We start from the raw sequence: 17,618 nt of genomic DNA, 5'->3' as shown, positions 1-17,618 counted from the left end.
GAAAAAAGAATGTCTCAGCTGTACGATTCAGCCTTCCAAGGTTAACCTCCTTGCTCCCTCCGTCTCACTCCGTAGCCCAGGCTGGCCTCAGCTTTGGATTTCTCCTGCTTCTGCTTCTCAGCACAGCTCACAATGTCTCTCCTTAGGTTTTCCTAACAGTTCTTGAATATTGATCACATGTCTGCTATTTTTTTTTTTTTGCCTGCATTGAGCTGCCCTTTCAGAACAACTCAATTGGAGAAAGCCAGACGTAAAGTGGGCATTGATATAAAACCTCTGCCCACCTCATCTCTCTGCATGGTGCTGTGTTGGTGCTCTCAGCACATGCACAGGATGGCAGCACTCCTCCTAAATGCATTGGCCTCTGTGAGGGGTAGAGGGAGGAGTACAGTTGGAGCAAGAGCATAAGGTGCCTGGGCTTCTCAGGATTCAATCAGGGGAGCCACTGCAAGCTGGCTGGAGTAGGGAATCCTGGGAAGCCCAGAGGCAGCCTTGTGTTTGGTGGTGTGGTATCACTGGCAAGTGAGTGCAGCACTTTACCTCAGTCCTTTGCATCTGGCGAGGGAAGACTGTAGGTAAGACAAAAGATGGAGGGAAGCTGGGAGCCAGTGGCCCATGCTTGTAATTCTAGCGACTTAGCAGGCTGAGATCTGAGGATTGTGGTTCGAAGCCAGTCTGGGCAGGAAAATCTGTGAGGCTCTTATCTCCAATTAACCACCAGAAATATGGAAGTGGCACTGTGGCTCAGGAATATAACAGTAGTCTTGAGCGTAAAAGCTCAAGGCCTTGAGTTCAAGCCCCACGACCACAGCAATACAAGTGGAGGTGGGGGGGGGGAGATGAAGTGAAAGTAACAGTTTATTGAGAAAGAAATATGGTAGAGAAAAGTGATTAACCATCTGCAAGGTCTCGGGAATGGGGTCCCCCCTCAGGATCTTGGTTCTGGGTCTCCCTGTGTCTCAGATGAGAAGGACGAGAAGGTAACAGTGAAGGATGGAGTAGGAAAGTGCTCTCAGCAGGGCCATGGCCCTGAAGGCGCACTGCTACCTGCTTTTATTGGGAGAAACTAGAAAGGCTGCTGGGTCTTGGTGGGCTGTTGGGTGGAGTTTGAGTGGTCCTTCATTTGGTGAGAGCTCTGATAGGTTCATTTATGGTGATGCTTATATAACAGATGCACATCTGTGCACTCTTGGGTTTGTGTGGATAGCTGTGTGCATGTTCCTCATAGAGACTGAGTCATCGCCAATGGAGTTCTTGGCATTGTGGGGCTCACTGGTCATTGTAGGCTATGGTCCTTGTCCCCAGAGCATGTGTACTGGGTGAGGGCTCTTCCAGATTCACTTCCTCGTGGGGGCTTGCCATCCATTTATCTGGCCCCAGGAATTTTCTCTTTTCTGTGCCTGTGCGCGTGCATGCGTGTGTATGCTGGCACTGAGGCTTGAACTCAAGGCCTGGACACTGATTGCTCTCCCTAAACGTTTTTGCCTAAGGCTGTTGAACCACAACTCCACTGTAGCTTTTTGGTGGTTAGAGATCAGAGAAACGGATCCCCAGACGGCAGCTCCCTGAGTTGGTAGGATTACAGGCTTGAGCCACCAGTACTCAGCTTACTAGCAGTTTTTTTTTTTTTTTTCTGTTTTGTCAGCAGTGCGGCATGAACTCGGGGACTTGGTGCTGTCTCTGAGCTTTTCACTTAAGGCTGGTGCTCTACTACTTTGAGCCACAGCACCACTTCTGGTTTTCTGGAGGTTAATTGGAGATGAGTCTCATGGACTTTCCTGTGCCAGGCTGGCTTTGAAATGAGATCCTCGGATCTCAGCCTTATGAGTAGCTGGGATTATAGGTGTGAGCCACTGGTGCCTGGCTAAAGGGGTTTTGTGTTTGTTTGTTTAAACTATTTTTTATTTTTTGTCAGTCTGTGGGGCTTGAACTCAGGGTTTAGACACTGTCCCTGAGCTCTTTTGCTCAAGGCTAGTGCTCTACCACTTGAACCACAGCTCCTTTCTGGTTTTCTAGAGATTAATTGCAGATGGGAGTCTCTTGGACTTCCCTGGCTTTGAAACTCAATCCTCAGATCTCAGCCTTGTAAGTAGCTAGGATTACAGTTACTAGCATCTTCTGTCAGCAGCATTTGAGGGTTTCCTTAGCTGCCATTTGGCAGTTTGGTGCCTCTGAAAGCCAGGGGCAGGTCTGTGCCTGCCATTTATATTTATGAAATTATATTTCTGGCTGGAGGAGGGGAGTGATGGTCTGGTGGAATCATGTTTGTCTGCTGCGTCATCGACACCTGCTCACCATGTGCCCTCAGCTCCTGCCCCATGCCTGGCATCCAGTGGGGCAAAGGTGGCAGCAGGCATTGGTCCCAGGAGCCCCTTGGGTCTTACACGTCCTCTCCTCCATCGGTCTGACTTTCCTTCTCTTCCCTGGAGGTGTGCTGAGTCTTCTGGAATATGGAGAGGAGTATGTTTTCACCCTGCCCAGCGCCTACGCCCGGTCCATCCTCACCATCCCATGGGTGGAGCTTGGGGGAAAGGTCAGCATCAACTGTGCCAAGACTGGCTACTCAGCCACGGTGACGTTCCACACGAAGCCCTTCTATGGGGGGAAGGTCCACAGGTAGGAGCTGGGGAGGGGGATACACGGGGCGGGGGGGGGGCAGTGATTTTGTCCAATTGCAATGTCTTCCCATTTTCCTTGAGTTCCAGCCAGGTGCCCGTGGGAGGCTGAAAGCTGAGGATTGTGGTTCAAAGCCAGGGTGGGAAAGTCCATGAGACTCGTATTTCCTATTCATCAGCAGAAAGCCAGAAGTGGTGCTGTGGCTCAAAGTGGTAGAGTGCTAGCCTTGAGCAGACAGTGCCCAGGCCCTGAGTTCAAGTCCATGACTGACAAACAAAAAAGATTGAGTTCCAGCAGAGGAGTGAATTGTAAATTAAGACAAAGTGGCAGTTCTTGCTTAGAAATTCTAGACACTCCTTTCCCGAATCATAGGGCAGGATTCTGGGGGAGTTTCTGGCTGTGTGTTTGAAAACACCCAGATAATAAAAGGCACTTTGTCTTGTTACACTCACCGCCCCCCCTACATACACACCCCAGCCTTCTGCAGTCATAGCCACTTCCTGCTTTGTGCCACTGACAAGCTGCTTCTTTGCTTAGGGGCTGGGGAAGCAGGTCTTCCGTGGGAGGAGAAGCTCCTGTGGGAGGCGCTCCAGTGCATTTTATGCGTACACAGCTTCCCAAGAGCTGGTCTGGTCGTGGGTACTATGTTGGTGGATGAAATACCATTGGAATTGGCAGAGGTGTGCAAATGTGAGTTTCCTTGTGAGTGCCTGCTGTCACCGGCGCCCCTGGTGGCCTCTGTGCCAGGCTGCACCCCTGGGCTGCTGAGAGTGGCTCTTGCCCAGCTGAGCTGCGGACCACACAGAGAACATCAGAAAGGGAGGCGGGCCATTGCTCACACCAGAAGCAGAGACCCAGGGACGCTCAGGCAAGGGTTTTCTTTTAACTTGTATTTTTACAAAGTTTTTGTTTTTATATTTTATTATTTAAGTAGTTGTACAAAGGAGTTGCCATTTAATAAAGCAGTTTATGAATACAATGTCTTGATCAGTATCATCCCTTTCAACATTCTCATTCTCACCCATCCCTCCCCCACCCATCCCCTTCCTCATCCCCCCTACTTTTTTTTTTGCCAGTCCTGGGGCTTGAACTCAGGGCCTAGGCACTGACCCTGAACTTCTTTTGCTCAAGGCTAGCACTCTGCCACTTGAGCCACAGCGCCACTTCTGGCTTTTTCTGTATATGTTGTACTGAGGCACCAAACCCAGGGCTTCAAGCATACTAGGCAAGCACTCTACCACTAGGCCATATTCCCAGCCCCTCCTCACCCTTCTTAATTTTTCAGGATATTCATTGGATTCTTGACTGCATTTCCCTCTCCTCTCTCCTTTATTTGTCTACCCTGTTCCCTTTAACCCTGTCCACCCCTTCCTTGTTTCATTTTGCTGAACTTTGATTTTGCCTTTTTAAGGAATTACACTATTTGAGGTCTCCCTCAAATGTCCTGTCTTTCAATTATTAGGGCTCTTTAAGGAGACTCTGGAATTTATCCTGCAGCCACAGCTGTGAGTTGGTAGCAGGTACTAAGGGGGCAGAGCTCAGCCCTTGCTCAGGACCTATGGTGGTGCTGGGAGCATGGCCCACTTTTGAACTTGAGCTTGCTTAAAGATCCAAAATCTCTTCATACCACCCCTACATGAGTTTTGTTTTTCTTCTTCTTTGTGTTGATACTGGAGCTTGACCTCAGCACCTTAAGCTCTAACTTGGCTATTTTTGCTCAAGGCTGGGGCTCTATCTCTTGAGTCACACGTGCACTTCCAGCTTTTGGGTGATTCATTGGAAATTAGTGTCACAAACTTTCCTGCTGGGGCCGGCTTTGAACTCCAATCCTCAGATCTCAACCTCCTAAGTAGCTAGGATTACAGGTGTGAGCCCAGCACCCAATTTACCTGACACTCTTTTGGTGGTTAAATATAGCCGTTTTGAAGTTCTGTATGGAGCTGCATGATTGACTTCCTGCCGAGATGTGTCATGTGCCTGTTGGGTGCTTGAGTCTCAAAGCTAAGATTAAACTTGCTGCATTGCTGTGTTTAATCTGTATGTCGTTCAAAGTGAGCCACTTTTCCCATCTTTTTTCTGGGTCAGTGATACTAGCTCATATTTTAAGACCTAGTGTTTGGATCCCTCCTCCCCACACCCCTGGGACCCCTCTAGCCCCAACGGCCCTGTTGTGAATTTTTCCCTTTGGCTTGTGTTTCTTCAGGGTCACGGCAGAGGTGAAGCATGGCCCCACCAACACCATTGTGTGTAAGGCTCATGGGGAGTGGAATGGCACCCTGGAGTTCACCTACAGCAACGGGGAGACCAAAGTTGTTGACACAACGGCCCTTCCTGTGTACCCAAAGAAGATAAGGCCCCTGGAGAAGCAGGGGCCCATGGAGTCCAGGTGGGAGCCGCCCGTGTGGCCCCAGGGCTTGGCACCAGTAGCGTCTGACTGAGGGACATGGGGAAGCTTCAGTAGCACAGTTGACACAAGTGGACCAGGACCTGTGTTCTGTCCCTGGTAGTGCCTCAGTTTCCCCTGACTGTCCCTTGGCTTTAGACATTGTAGCTGTCCAGTGGTTTATTCTTGTTAGGCAGGTCTCTATCTTGAGTCACACCCCTGCTGCTTGAGCCATGCCTCTACCATTTGAGCTACACGTCTACCACTTGAACCACACCCCCTGCTTCTTGAGCCACCCTCTACCACATGAGCCATACACTCCAAGTTCACTTTTTCTTTTTTATCTTCCACAGTGTTTGTGCTTCTGTGTTTGGTTTGTTTCTATTAATACAATGTCCTCCATCTCCACCCATGTGACTGCAAATGGCAGGATTCCATGCCTTTTTGATCCCTGTGTATATAGATGACATTTTCTTTACACTCATCTGTTGCTAGAGGCTTTCCTCTTACATGAGGCGCTAGCATAGTAGAAACAGTGAAAGGCTGTGTGGACTCAGACCTGGCTACCTTTTGTTTCTTTTCTTTTTGGGGGTGTGTATGATTCTGTGGTTTAAACTCAAAGCCTCACATTTTCTAGACATTTGAACCATGACTCCAGCCCTGTCACATCTGGCTTCCCATCCCAGTTCCCAAAGTTCTTGTTGCTTTGGGGGCCAGAGTGTCACACTCCCTGTTATTTGTTGAGTGGGAATCAGTGGGGCTGGGAGGAATGGGAGCTGGAGTGTGACCTTGGCATTGACCTTCCTCGGAGGGTGTTTCTCACTGTCCCAGGCTGCCACACTGCCCTTCCTCCACCTGATGAGGTTGCAGTCAGGGCTTCCTGCTGCACCATGCCAGCCTAGACAAGAGTGTAATGACAGAGCCTGGGGAGCAGGGAGCTGCAGCCCTGGAGGTCCTGAGGCTGTGCCGTTACAGCTTCTGGTGCAGTGCAGGTTGGAAGCACCTGCATGGCCACCCTGCTCTACCTGTGTGGGAGAAGCCGGCATAGGCCACCTCTGCCAGGGTGTGTGAAGGGATAGTGACAGCACACATGCACACACTCACACAGGCAGGCATTCACACAGACACACAGGAACATATGCAGAGTGATACACAGATACACCGATACATACGTAGACACACATACAGATACACACAGATGTGCACACACACAGGTGCACACTCCAGCCATCTTTGCCTCTTCTTCAGTTGTGGGATTCCTATTGGGAACGCTGGCGTTGTTCTTATCTACCAGCTGGACTTTGGGAAGTCAGTTCAGTTTGCCCTGTGATTCACTTCTGTCAGATGCAGACGATAGTGGAGCGTGGAGCTGTTGGGTGTGGGGTTAGGGGAGCTGATTGCAAATGTGCTTACAAGTGGACGGTCCACATGACCGTCCAGCACTGCCCTGCTAGTAGCCTCTGCTCAAGCCCCGACCCCCAAGGAAGGCTGTGGGCCGAGCTCTGCCCCACTGGTGGCTCCGCTGATGGTTCCCCTCCTCTGTATCCCCAGGAACCTCTGGCAGGAGGTGACCCGAAACCTTCGACTGGGAGACATCGAGGCAGCCACGGAGCAGAAGCGGCGGCTGGAGGAGAAGCAGCGGGCGGAGGAGCGGAAGCGGGAGAGCCTGCGCGTGCCCTGGCAGCCCCGGTACTTCGCCCAGGAGGTACTGCGCCCTGTGGGCCGCGCTGGCCCGGCCAGGGATGGATGGGGAGAGCGGACAGGGAGGTCCTGGGCACAGGCAGTGGCTCTGGTGCCAGCGCTGGCCCAGGCTGCCGGCCTTTCTGGAACTCTTGTTGGTGTGTGAACTCGGACACACCCTGCCACCTGCCTGGGAAAGGAGGCTAAAGACCCGAGAACGCGTCTGGGCGAGGAGGCCGCTCCATAACTACTGTTAGGACAAATCTGCAAGTGTATCGAGGGCGGCCGCCTGGCAGGCCTGGTGCCGCCTGGGGCTTCATGCCGGCCGCATTGGGGCTGACCACAATCCTGTGTCAAGTGCTGTCGCCCTCTGGGCAAGTGGTGCCAGAGCTGAGGGAAGTCCCCACGCTCTTCAGGACCAGTGGGCCGCACGACCCGTGCCGCTCCTTGCATCCGGCCGGGAAGTCACTGGGAGGCCTTACCGGGACAGCGCAGGAAGGAACATAGGAGCCCTGTCGGAAGAGCCTGGTGACTTTCCCACGTGCTTTAGTCTGCTGGGGGCAGAGGGATATCATGCCTCTTCCTGCCAGGCCACAGATCCCTCATAAAGAGCTAGGAATCTGGATTTTTTTTCTCCCCTGAGCAATCTGCTATATGCATAATGTCAAGGAGTGAATACCAATAGCTAATTAGAATGTTTCTGCGGGTCTTTAGCTCAGGTCTGTAATCTCTGCATAAAGCTAGCAGCAAAGTGAACTGGGGTGGGCTAGAAGCCTGCTGTCCTGCTGAGTCAGGAACTGAGGCATAGTCAATCTTTCCAGATTTGCCCCTGGTTCAGACAGGAAAGCTGCTTAGAGAAAGCCTGCCTAGTTTAAGGGCTATGCATGGGGATTGTGTGGGAGCCTTGCCCAGGTGAGGTCAGGCTTTGGGAATCCTTCCATGAGGCAGGCCCTTGTTCTCCAGGGCAGCTATTTATTTTCCTCAGTCTCTGGAAAGTTGTTTATGAAATAACAAAAAACTACTTTGTTCTTCCTCTGGGATTTCATAAACAGCTAGAATATTCATTACAGAAGTGTTGCAGGCAGGAATAATGGTGGTTACCACCTAGTACTTGAGCACTACTACCTCTGCTTTAACCCCAGGTCTCCAGCGCATTGTGTTGATCCGCTGAGCCCTGCTGGAGTTGTGCTGGGAGCCCCCTCTCCTGGCTGTGGGCTAGAAAGGTGCTGGCTTGCGTAGATTCAACATAGGAGGCATACCCTGGCCTTTTCTTTTACCTGTCCATTCATCCAGCCACCACTTCCTCTCTCTGATCCCACTGTCTCCAAGGGCTGTTGGGCCAAGCAATCTTCCTGATGTAAATCACCAAGTCCCCTTTTATTATTTTCTCCTGAAAGAGTAAGCTAGAAGATCCCCAGGCTCTGAAGGCAGCCAGGCTGAGGATGGGTGGCAAGCCCATCAGCCCAGCCTGGTAAGTCAGCTTCCTGAGCTGGGCTTGCACCATGGTCTGGGCTGGGGCCCATCTTCCCTGTTCCCTGCTGTGAGATCTCCAGGTAATACTTTGTCTTTTTTTTTCAGGGCGATGGCTGGGTTTACCTCAACCCCCTCTGGAAGGCACACTGATGAAGTGGCAGTGTGCTGCTTTCCTACACAACCCTGTTTTTGTAGAAATTAAAGTGGTACAGTCCTGCGGTTCTGATGGCATTCACTGTGACCTCGTTAGCACTGGGAGAAATGGGAACAGCAAAATTGTATACTGTGAAAAATGCACCTACAGACTCTGCTGGAGGACTGAATGTATGTGAGAGCCACTTGGGACATGTCTACGTGTTCACACACAACAGAGTGGACACACATCTCAAGGGTCATTACACATGTGAATATTGCACTCACCAAGGTTTAATGGGTAATCTATGAGCTCCTTTTTTAATCAATGAGGGTTGTTTTTCTATTTTTCTCCTTGCCAAACAAAAAAACACTAACAAAACATTTTGCACTTATAAAGATGTTCTCACTTGATTCTTGTCACAATGAAGGTTGAGTGAGCCATGGTCCAATTCATTTCCCTCTAGGACCAAGTGGCTCATTCCTGGTAGGTGGTTGTCATCTTTAACTGTTGTGGTTACCTCTGTTGTTGATCAACGCCCAGGAAAGGGAAGTGGCTCTGTGGATTGGGGGGAGTGGGGTGGAGAGGAAGCAGTTGAAGATGGCTGCCCGAGCCTCCCCGGATGTAGCAATGTACCCCTGAAGCCCATGAGGCCCTGGGGAGTTGTCCTCCCATCCTCTGACAGTCATGCTCACCCAGTGTGAGTCATACATTCGTTAGATGCTGCTTCCATTACTGCAGAAAACAAATCATATGGAGACTTCACTACTTTCATGATGAAAAACAAAAAGGGCTTTAGAAGTTAAATACATGCATGCATATACAAACATGCACAAACCACCACCTTATCCTTGTGTCTTATTTGGGGAAAGAAAATGACTTATTGTGGATTTCAATTTTTTTCTTACCTCTCTGGTTTGATTCAAACTCTGCAAGAAAGCCACTGTGATTAAAAAAAACCCCTCATACACCCTGCCTGAGTGTCCATCCCTCAGCCTCAGTCCTCGGCTGCTCCAAATAAGGTCAGACATGACCGAAGCAAAAAGGACAAAAGAAATGGCTTTTGCTTAATGCTTAGTTTTTACTGTGCCACTCCAGTGACACTTACAAAAATCCAGTAGCATGAATGCTTCTCTGTAGTTATACTAATTTTGTGCCTTTGTCTGCTTTCTTAAGACCACTTGTTCACTCTTTGTAGATATTAGACAAATATATTTCAATTAAATATTACACCCTTCTGTGTATGTGTTTTTTATTTGCAAGGATTCATGGGTCCATGTTGAATGAGCTCAGGTTTCTTGATTAGATACTAGATATCAGTGTAACTGTCCCATCTACAGCAAACTGTTTTCAATACAATTTGAAAACCTCCATGGCAAAACCTATGGTTTTTTTGACAGGTTCATTGTGAGTTCAGTGAGTTTTTCTGTGAGAGGACTTATTGAAGGAAGTTACTAGTCCTAAAACATCTCAGTGAAGAAAGTGTTTGAAAATATTTCCTTTCTCTGGACAGATGCTGTTGGGGTGGTGGGAATCTTCAATGAGAAGACAAAGGAATTTCGGTGGTGCTTTTAGATTTTCCTATCTTGCTACAAAACATGAAGCACCTGGGAAATAGAACACTAAGCCTTGCTTTTGTAGGATGGTGGGTATCATTTGCTTTCTGGAAATTGTGAAATATCAAATACTAGATCTGTATAAAACATATAGAGCACAAAAGATGAATTGCATAGCCATGTGTCCACTGCTGCAATAATAGGACCAAAGTTTATGGTGCCTTTAAAACCACCATCCCCACACTTGGCTTTCTCTGTTCTCTCATGCAATAACTAGCCGATTATCATTTGCCTGGGTTCCACTGTATATAATGTATATGTATAAGCAGAATCATTGGTTTTGGCTGTTTGGGCACATGGTACAAATGGAATCATACCGAATCAGTTTATTGAAGCCAATTTTTGTTTCCATTTCATGTTATGAGTGCTTTTAATCACTTTTCTTTTGTTGACTTGTTTTAATTTATTATGGTAAAATATATATGTAAATTTTCCAGTTTAACTTTTTAGCATTAATACATTTGCATTCTTATGCAACCATCCACCTCCAGAATGTATACATCTTAAACTAAAACTCTTATTGAAGAATAATTCTCCATGTCCCTTAGGATTTTGACTGCTCTGGGTACCTCATGTGAGCTCACACATTAAGCATATGTTCAGTCCCTCCATGTTGTTGTGTATTATCCTCCTTTTCAAAGGCTCATTTGCTGACTCATGGGGATAAACATTTGCTGAAGTTCCTCGTCCCCTATCTTCCAGTTCCTTACCCAGAGGTGGAACTGCCAAGCACGTGAAACTTCTGCGAGTTTTGAAGAACTGCCATTGTTTCTCACAGCAGCTGGTTGCATCATTTGGCAATTCTACCAGGAAAGCAGATTCCAATTTCTCCACATACGCAATACTTACTTTTGAAATTTGAATATGCTATTTAATTGTAGCGTTGATTTGCATTTCTGTACCGGTGAAGCTTAGCATCTTGTGTTTTTGACATTTGTATATCTTCCTGGGAAAATGTCTCTTCAAGTCCTTTTCTCATGTAAGAACAAATCATTTTTGTTGAATGTCTTTATTCTGAAATTATTTTTTCTGAGACTTTTGCAATCTGTATATGTGGTGCTGGGGAATCGAACCTAGGGCCTCGTGTATCCGAGGCAGGCACTCTTGCCACTAGGCTATATCCCCAGCCCCGAGACCTTTTTTTTTTCTTCTTTTTAACAAGATTGGTAATTTAGAGGCCCTTGAGAGCCCATTGAAGTTTTAGGATGGAGAATTGTGCTAAAGAATTTTGAAAGGGATTCTAATCTGTATATTGGTTTGGGCAGTGTTGTAACATTCTCTCCATCCTTGGACAGAAGGGTATTTTTCCTGTTATTTTCCGTCTTGAATGTCTTTTTGCAATGTTTGGTAGTCTTTGGCATATAAACTGTCCCCACCTTGTTTATTCTCAAGTATGTTTTGATACTACTGCAAATATTATTTTCAGTGTGTGGATTATTGTTGGTCTCAAATCCAACTGTTTTATATGAATTGACTTTATATGTAAACATTTTGTTATAAGATTATGGGTTTGTTTTACTTACAGCTTAGACACATTTTCTTTCTAGTTCTGGGCCAAATGCCCTGGATAGAATGTTGGAGAACGTAGAATCAGGTACCTCTGTCTTGTTCCTGATCTGAGCAGAAAAGCTTTGGCCTTTCTCTTGCTATGGGTTTCTCATCTAGATTTTAGTCTTTCATACTGCGGCTTTACCCTTTGTGTCAATGTTCTGAATGTTGCATTCTTTAACTCTTAAAAGTCCTCCTTGGTCTGAAATGCTTGAAATTTGCTGTAGAATTTGCTTTGCCAGTGTTTGGTTAAGGATTTTTGAGCCTGTGCTGACACTGGATACTTATGTTTTCTTATTGGAGTGTCTTTTTTTTGTGTTTTTTTTTTTTGCCCGTGGCATCATAGATTGAATCAGGAATATTTCTGAAAGAATCTGTGATAGCTCCTTTTTAAGTTTTTGGCACAATTTATCCATGAGGCCATCTGTTCTGTGCGTTTTTTGTTGCTTTTAAATTACTGATTCAATCTTGTTACTAATTACAGAACTGCCCGCATTTCCTATTTTTTTTTTAAAAATCCCTTCTTGGCTGGCTGTATTTCTAGGAATCTGTTCATCTGTTGGGAGATAGTTGGCGGGAGTCGGGGGGGGGGGGGGAGAGGTTGTATCTTGCTCACATTGAACTCATAATAATCCTGTTTACCTAAATTAAGGTCTGCTATTGTTTTTGAAATTTTTAATCATTTTGTAACTTTGTTGTTTACTTCTGCCTGATCTCTAAAGTTGTAATCAGGTTGTGACTTGAGGTCATTTAAAACGAGTTATAGACACTGTAGCTTGCTTTGATTGAAAAATTTTAAATGTCAATAGTCTCCAACTTGTGATCTTATATATTTTTTCTCTACTTCTAGTGCTATTGCACTGAATTTCATGTAATGTGAGATAAATAGGTTTGCTTGTTGGGTAGTTTCCTTATTGATCCTGTCTGGTTTTTGACTTGCTATTGAAAGTGGGGCATAGTTTTAACTATTCCAAGGCTAATTTGTCCCTTTAATTCTAACAGTTTGCTTGATATATTTCAGAGGCTCTGGTGTAACAATAACCATGTCCTATAACATACAGTACTCCACCCCACTACCCACAGCAGTCTGAAACTTAATGGAAAATTCTAGAAATAAGTCCATAGCTTCAGATGTATACTGTTCTGAGTAGCATGGTGAAATATTAGGGTTCTACCTGAGATGCAAGCCAAACTATTGCTCAGGCTATCTGCTGCCTACCTCTTAGCTCCCATCAACAGTGCTTGTATTCAACATTTATTTAGTAGCCTGATGCTACACCACTGTGCACAAAGCACCCCTCTCACTTGTGCATCTCCCATTTTTCCTTGTTTTACTTGTTTGATTGTACTGATTTGAGGCCTCATTTGTATCATCTTTGTGTTTTGGTAAATTGATATAATTCCTATCCTTGAGAACTTCTTGCTGTGCCTAATTTGTAAGTTAGATGATTGCAGGTATGTCTATTTAGGAAACAGTATGGTGTTTTACAGGAATCCCCAATAGGAATCTTAGAATGAAAATCTATGGACGTTCAGGGTGGGGGGGGAAATCACTCTTGAATCACTCTTACAAGTAGTATATCTTGCAGACAATATGTACATCTTAAAATTTCTATTCTACACTTTTGGGGAACTATCCATTTATAAAATTACTCATGAAAGAAAAATCGTCTTTATATTACAGCCTTTATATAAGGTGCTATTTGTCTTTTGTAGTGATAAACTTTATTGACATGGTATACCTATTTTCTGTGATAAGATTATACATCTTAGTTGTAATAGTCTTAAATTTACAAAATGTATACAAAAGCTTGCTCCTTATAGCTGTTTAATACACTTATAGTGTTAATTTTGAGATTTACACTTTGGACTTTTTCTTTTAAATGCTATAAGACTAGTAATGAACCCAAATTACTAGTTCTATTTGCAGGTATTTACTTTTTCCAAAACTTTTAGGATAGGGGAGGGTCTTTGAGGTCTGTAGCAATCAACTCTGCCAAATCTTTTACCCAAGGATGTCTCAATCTCTACCTTTTGATACACATGTGGTTAAGGCATTTTTCCCATGCGTGCTTTTAAATATATCACACCACTACCTTCAGACCTTTAATATTTCTGCTGGGAAACCCCCTCATCTTATTGGCAAGTCATCTTTCTCTTTTGCTGTTTGTCTAGTGTAGATACTTTACTTGGAGTTTAATCCATTTCTTGGACTCAAGAGATTTACCTTGTTTTCTGGAAACTTCTGTTTTCTGAAACTCCTTTTAGTTTGGTCTGCCTGAGTCATCCTAGTCCTTTTAAATTTCTATCTCTCTTTGGTGCCCCTCAGTTTCCTGTTTCTTGAGCATAAAATTCTATTAGATCTTGTACATCTGATGTTCATTTCGAGGGACATTTTCTTCATCTAAATGGCTATTTCTTGGTGATCTTTAAAAGCAGGCCTGTGAAGTCACCGGCTTTCTAATGAGGACTCCTGATTCAACCTCTCAAAAAACAAAAAAATAAGGGGGCTGGGAATGTGGCACCACATAAACAGAAAAGGCTAGAAGTTGTGCTGTAGCTCAAGTGGTAGTGCTAGCCTTGAGCAAAAAGAAGCCAGGGGCAGTGCTCAGGCCCTGAGTTCAAGCCCCAGGACTGGCAAAAAAACAAAAACAAAAAAAGTGGGTACGTGAAAAAAGCAACCTGTTAGTATTGTTCATTGGCTCCATGCCAGGAAGATCTTCACTAATGAGGGGTCCGCTAATCCTTGGTGCTAGCCCAGAGCACTTGGCTGGAGTCCTGCCTGGGCTTTGAGCCTTTTAGGATTTCCCAGGTCCACAGCTACTTTTAAATGTATTTCCCCCAGAGTATGGCTGCATGTTATTCTCAAGACCCTTTATGGGTTTAATGCCATATTCTTTTACCTCTAATTAGTCTGCCAGGTCTCTGGGTCTGTAGTGACTCCAAGTTTTCCTGAGCAGTGCTTAGCACTTTCCCAGACAGACCTCTGCAATAGGGTTTCCTTGTTCCAAATCCTAAGGGACAAAGAGAGAGCCCTGTATCCTAGGCAGTCTCCAGCTCTCTCATTCCTCCTTTTTCCTTAGAATACAGCACAGCCCAAGAAGTATCAAAAAGTCAGTAAAATGAATTTAAAAGCAGACCCATGTAACCCAACAAACCAATGCAAAGTTACACATTATCACTGCCCATTCTCAACCAGTCATTTCCTCTGCCTTTCCAAACCTGAGCACAATCTAACCCTATAGACATTTTCTTCCTCATTTTAGTCCTATGTATACAACCCAAAGCACATATTCTAGTTTTGTCTGTTTTCAGCCTAAGTGAAAGCACATGCTACATGCCTTTTATCTGGTTCCTTAGTTCCAATTGTTGACATTATGCTGTTCCTTTAAAAGGAACATTGTTTTCCCTGTGTGGCAGAAGAATTGCTAGAATAAGGGTATATATACCTTCAGTTGCACTAATGTCAGTTTTCCAAGTGATTTTAAGTTGAAACGATCAGAAATGTATGGTTCATTTTTTGTACACTCTTCCCAGTACTTTAGTTGATCCTATGGGTAATATGTTCATTCATATATTTGCTTGGCATTTTGATTTTCTCTGAAGTGCTATAATAAAAATCAATTCTGTATCTTGTAAGAGTTCTTTATATATTGTGGATATTAGTTGACAGTGACATGTTAGATAACCAACATATCCCCGTCTCCAAGATATCTTGTAGCTGTAGTAATGAGTTCAAGAGTCACAGGGTGGTGTACTATATTAATTTAAGGCCACATACGATACATAGCCCAGAGAATACAGAAATAAACCAATCCAGTTCAGTTTTCTACATATGTACCAGTTAATTATAAGAAGATATAATCTTTTAAGCAAATGGTGTTGGATCAAGTGACAAGAGAATATCACACATGTAACAAAATACAGTACAGACCTATATGTAAACCTTTTAATCTTCCATGATGGAAAGGAAGTAAAGCCTGACAAGTACTCATTCTTTACTATGATTGTTAATGTAGTATTTTACTTACTTAGAGGGCTATATTTTATTCTAGGAAATAGGTCTCATCCTCTGGTCCACATTAATTTTATTTTGCCAAAGGAGGAATACATGATTCATTGAGATTGAATAGCACAACATATTGAGATTACAAGAGAACAGTTATTGTCATATGATCTTATGTTTTCAGTTTCCTTAGACTCATGTTCAGCATGGCTAATTTCAGAAAGGCAGACCACCTGAAAATACCTGCAGGCTGGTTCTAAGATTCTCAAAGCCAGGAAAACTCCTTATTTTCTATCTTTGGAAAGCACAAAATAAGGATTCATGATGTCTAATGATTAGACAGTAAGACACTGGAGATGTAAGTGGTATATATGTTCTTGTATACAAAGGAAAATTGTTTCTAATATTCTACTTCTGATATTAGTAGACTAATTTAGATCAATTCCCCAGCTAAAGAGAAATAGAAAAGTGTTAATAATATACTCTTTAGACATACAGCATGAAAATAGAATCACCAACCAGAATAAAGGAAAGGATGGAAATTCTGATGTCTAATAATAAGGGTAATTTTCCTTTGGGAAGGAGAGCAGCTGAATAGTAATTTTTAGTAACTTTATAGGAGTAGGATCTGCTTAAATGAGCTCCTTAGGTAATTTCAGCCTGGGAAAAAGGACGGGATACTAGCTTTGTATAGAATATCCATTACTTAAAGTACATTAAGATAGTTCTGGTTTGTTAGTTTGCCTGGGTATCTGACATTAAAGTAAATACCATACAGTTTAGTGCACAAAGACCACAACAACCACCAGAAAGAAAACTGCAATTGAAACAAGACCCATTGAGCTGTTTTTATCAATTCTAGTATTTAACAGAATAAAGATCCAAAAGAGACAATTATAAAAAGCAAAGTCTAGTTATGTTAATTAGTATCAGAAGAGTATCATTGAACTTAAAAGAAAAACTGATGAAAACCAAGTCACAAAGCTGATCAAAAATTCAAAGGTTATGAATGACAGATATGCAAACACCATATGAAAGCTGTGTATACTTATTTAAACATAGTATTATTGAAAATAAAACCTGATAATTCCATAAAACTAATATTTTCAATTTGCCAGTAAGTTCCAAATGGGTACTCAATAATATAGAATTTTAAAAAATTACAATTCATGGAGAAATCAACAAATCTATAAAAGTATTCAACTTTAACACATCCTTGTCAAACATGGTTACATAGAAAACCTGCCCAATGGCCAAATGAATACACTGTTCTCAAAAACATGATATATACTTTATAATTAATGTTTAAAAGGGTTTATGCCAATTACCATTCCCTTTCCTTTCCCTTTTCTGTCGTCTCCCCGTTTTCCCAGACCAAACTCAGGGCTTGAACTCAAGCTTGCCAGGTAAAGTACTCGACCCCAATATATATCCATATATCCCTGAGATATAACATTGCCAGAATACAGTAAAAGCACTAGTCTATATATAATATATATAAACTGATGAGATGTTAGGCCACAAAGCAAGTTGCAACTTGAAAGAATTAAATCAGAGTATTTAACCATAATTCAAAAAATTAAAATCTCTGAAAATGGAGTTTAAACAAGTATCCTTGGATACTTTAATTCATACATTCAGAAGAAGTCATGAATAAACCAGGTTAAAAAATGTTGCACACAAATAGCACAGATTATTACTGATAGACGAAAGAAATACTGTAGAAATAAGTCAGGATCTGTTCTTTTGTTTTTTAAAAAAAGTAAATGTTGATTAAAAAACTGTCAATGAAGCAGCAAAGGTAGAAATGTAAGAAGAAAAGTTAACCACTAATTTTTTACCAAAATGAAAACAGAGGTAGGGACACCTCAATTCTTTCTTTATATGAAGGCCTGAATGGTTTCATCAATGATTTCTACTTATTGTTATTCCAGGAATACACATTTAGTTTAACACTGGCAAATACAGTCTGCAATTCACTATACTAATAAATCAAGGAGAAAAAGCAAGGAAAAAAAATCTTGAGATTAAAAATGGAAAAGTGGAAAAACAATGTTTTAAATTGATCAAAGCTATTTCAAAAAAGGAACAGAAAATATACTAAACAGTGAAGCAAAGCCTTCCTTGTGAGAACTGAGACAGGAAACGGTGCCTTTTAGCAAG

General features: G+C 43.6%; 1 protein-coding gene and 1 long non-coding RNA gene across 4 annotated transcripts in view; both read left to right on the top strand.

Moving 5' to 3' along the window:
• Positions 1 to 9,529, top strand: part of Osbpl10 (oxysterol binding protein like 10) — a 254,445-nt gene extending 244,916 nt beyond the window's left edge. For 2 of the 3 annotated variants that reach the window (XM_048348609.1, XM_048348608.1), the window contains 4 exons: positions 2,430 to 2,616; positions 4,820 to 5,002; positions 6,551 to 6,704; positions 8,258 to 9,529. In XM_048348609.1, the coding sequence (XP_048204566.1) occupies positions 2,430 to 2,616; positions 4,820 to 5,002; positions 6,551 to 6,704; positions 8,258 to 8,302 (569 nt within the window). In that variant the 3' untranslated portion in view covers positions 8,303 to 9,529. Of the gene's footprint in view, positions 1 to 2,429; positions 2,617 to 4,819; positions 5,003 to 6,550; positions 6,705 to 8,257 lie in introns of those variants that run through there. The other variant, XM_048348610.1, reaches the window with a different exon arrangement.
• Positions 9,530 to 9,661: 132 nt separating this feature from the next.
• On the top strand, positions 9,662 to 17,618 carry LOC125353134. The gene is made up of 3 exons (XR_007211273.1): positions 9,662 to 9,672; positions 12,601 to 12,604; positions 17,482 to 17,618. It is a non-coding gene; the product is annotated as an uncharacterized LOC125353134 (long non-coding RNA).

This window comes from Perognathus longimembris, chromosome 6, assembly GCF_023159225.1.
Source record: "Perognathus longimembris pacificus isolate PPM17 chromosome 6, ASM2315922v1, whole genome shotgun sequence".
NCBI classification, from domain to species: Eukaryota; Metazoa; Chordata; class Mammalia; order Rodentia; family Heteromyidae; genus Perognathus; species Perognathus longimembris.
The sequence above is the reverse complement of the archived record's forward strand: the minus strand, read 5'-3'. Positions and strand labels throughout refer to the sequence as shown.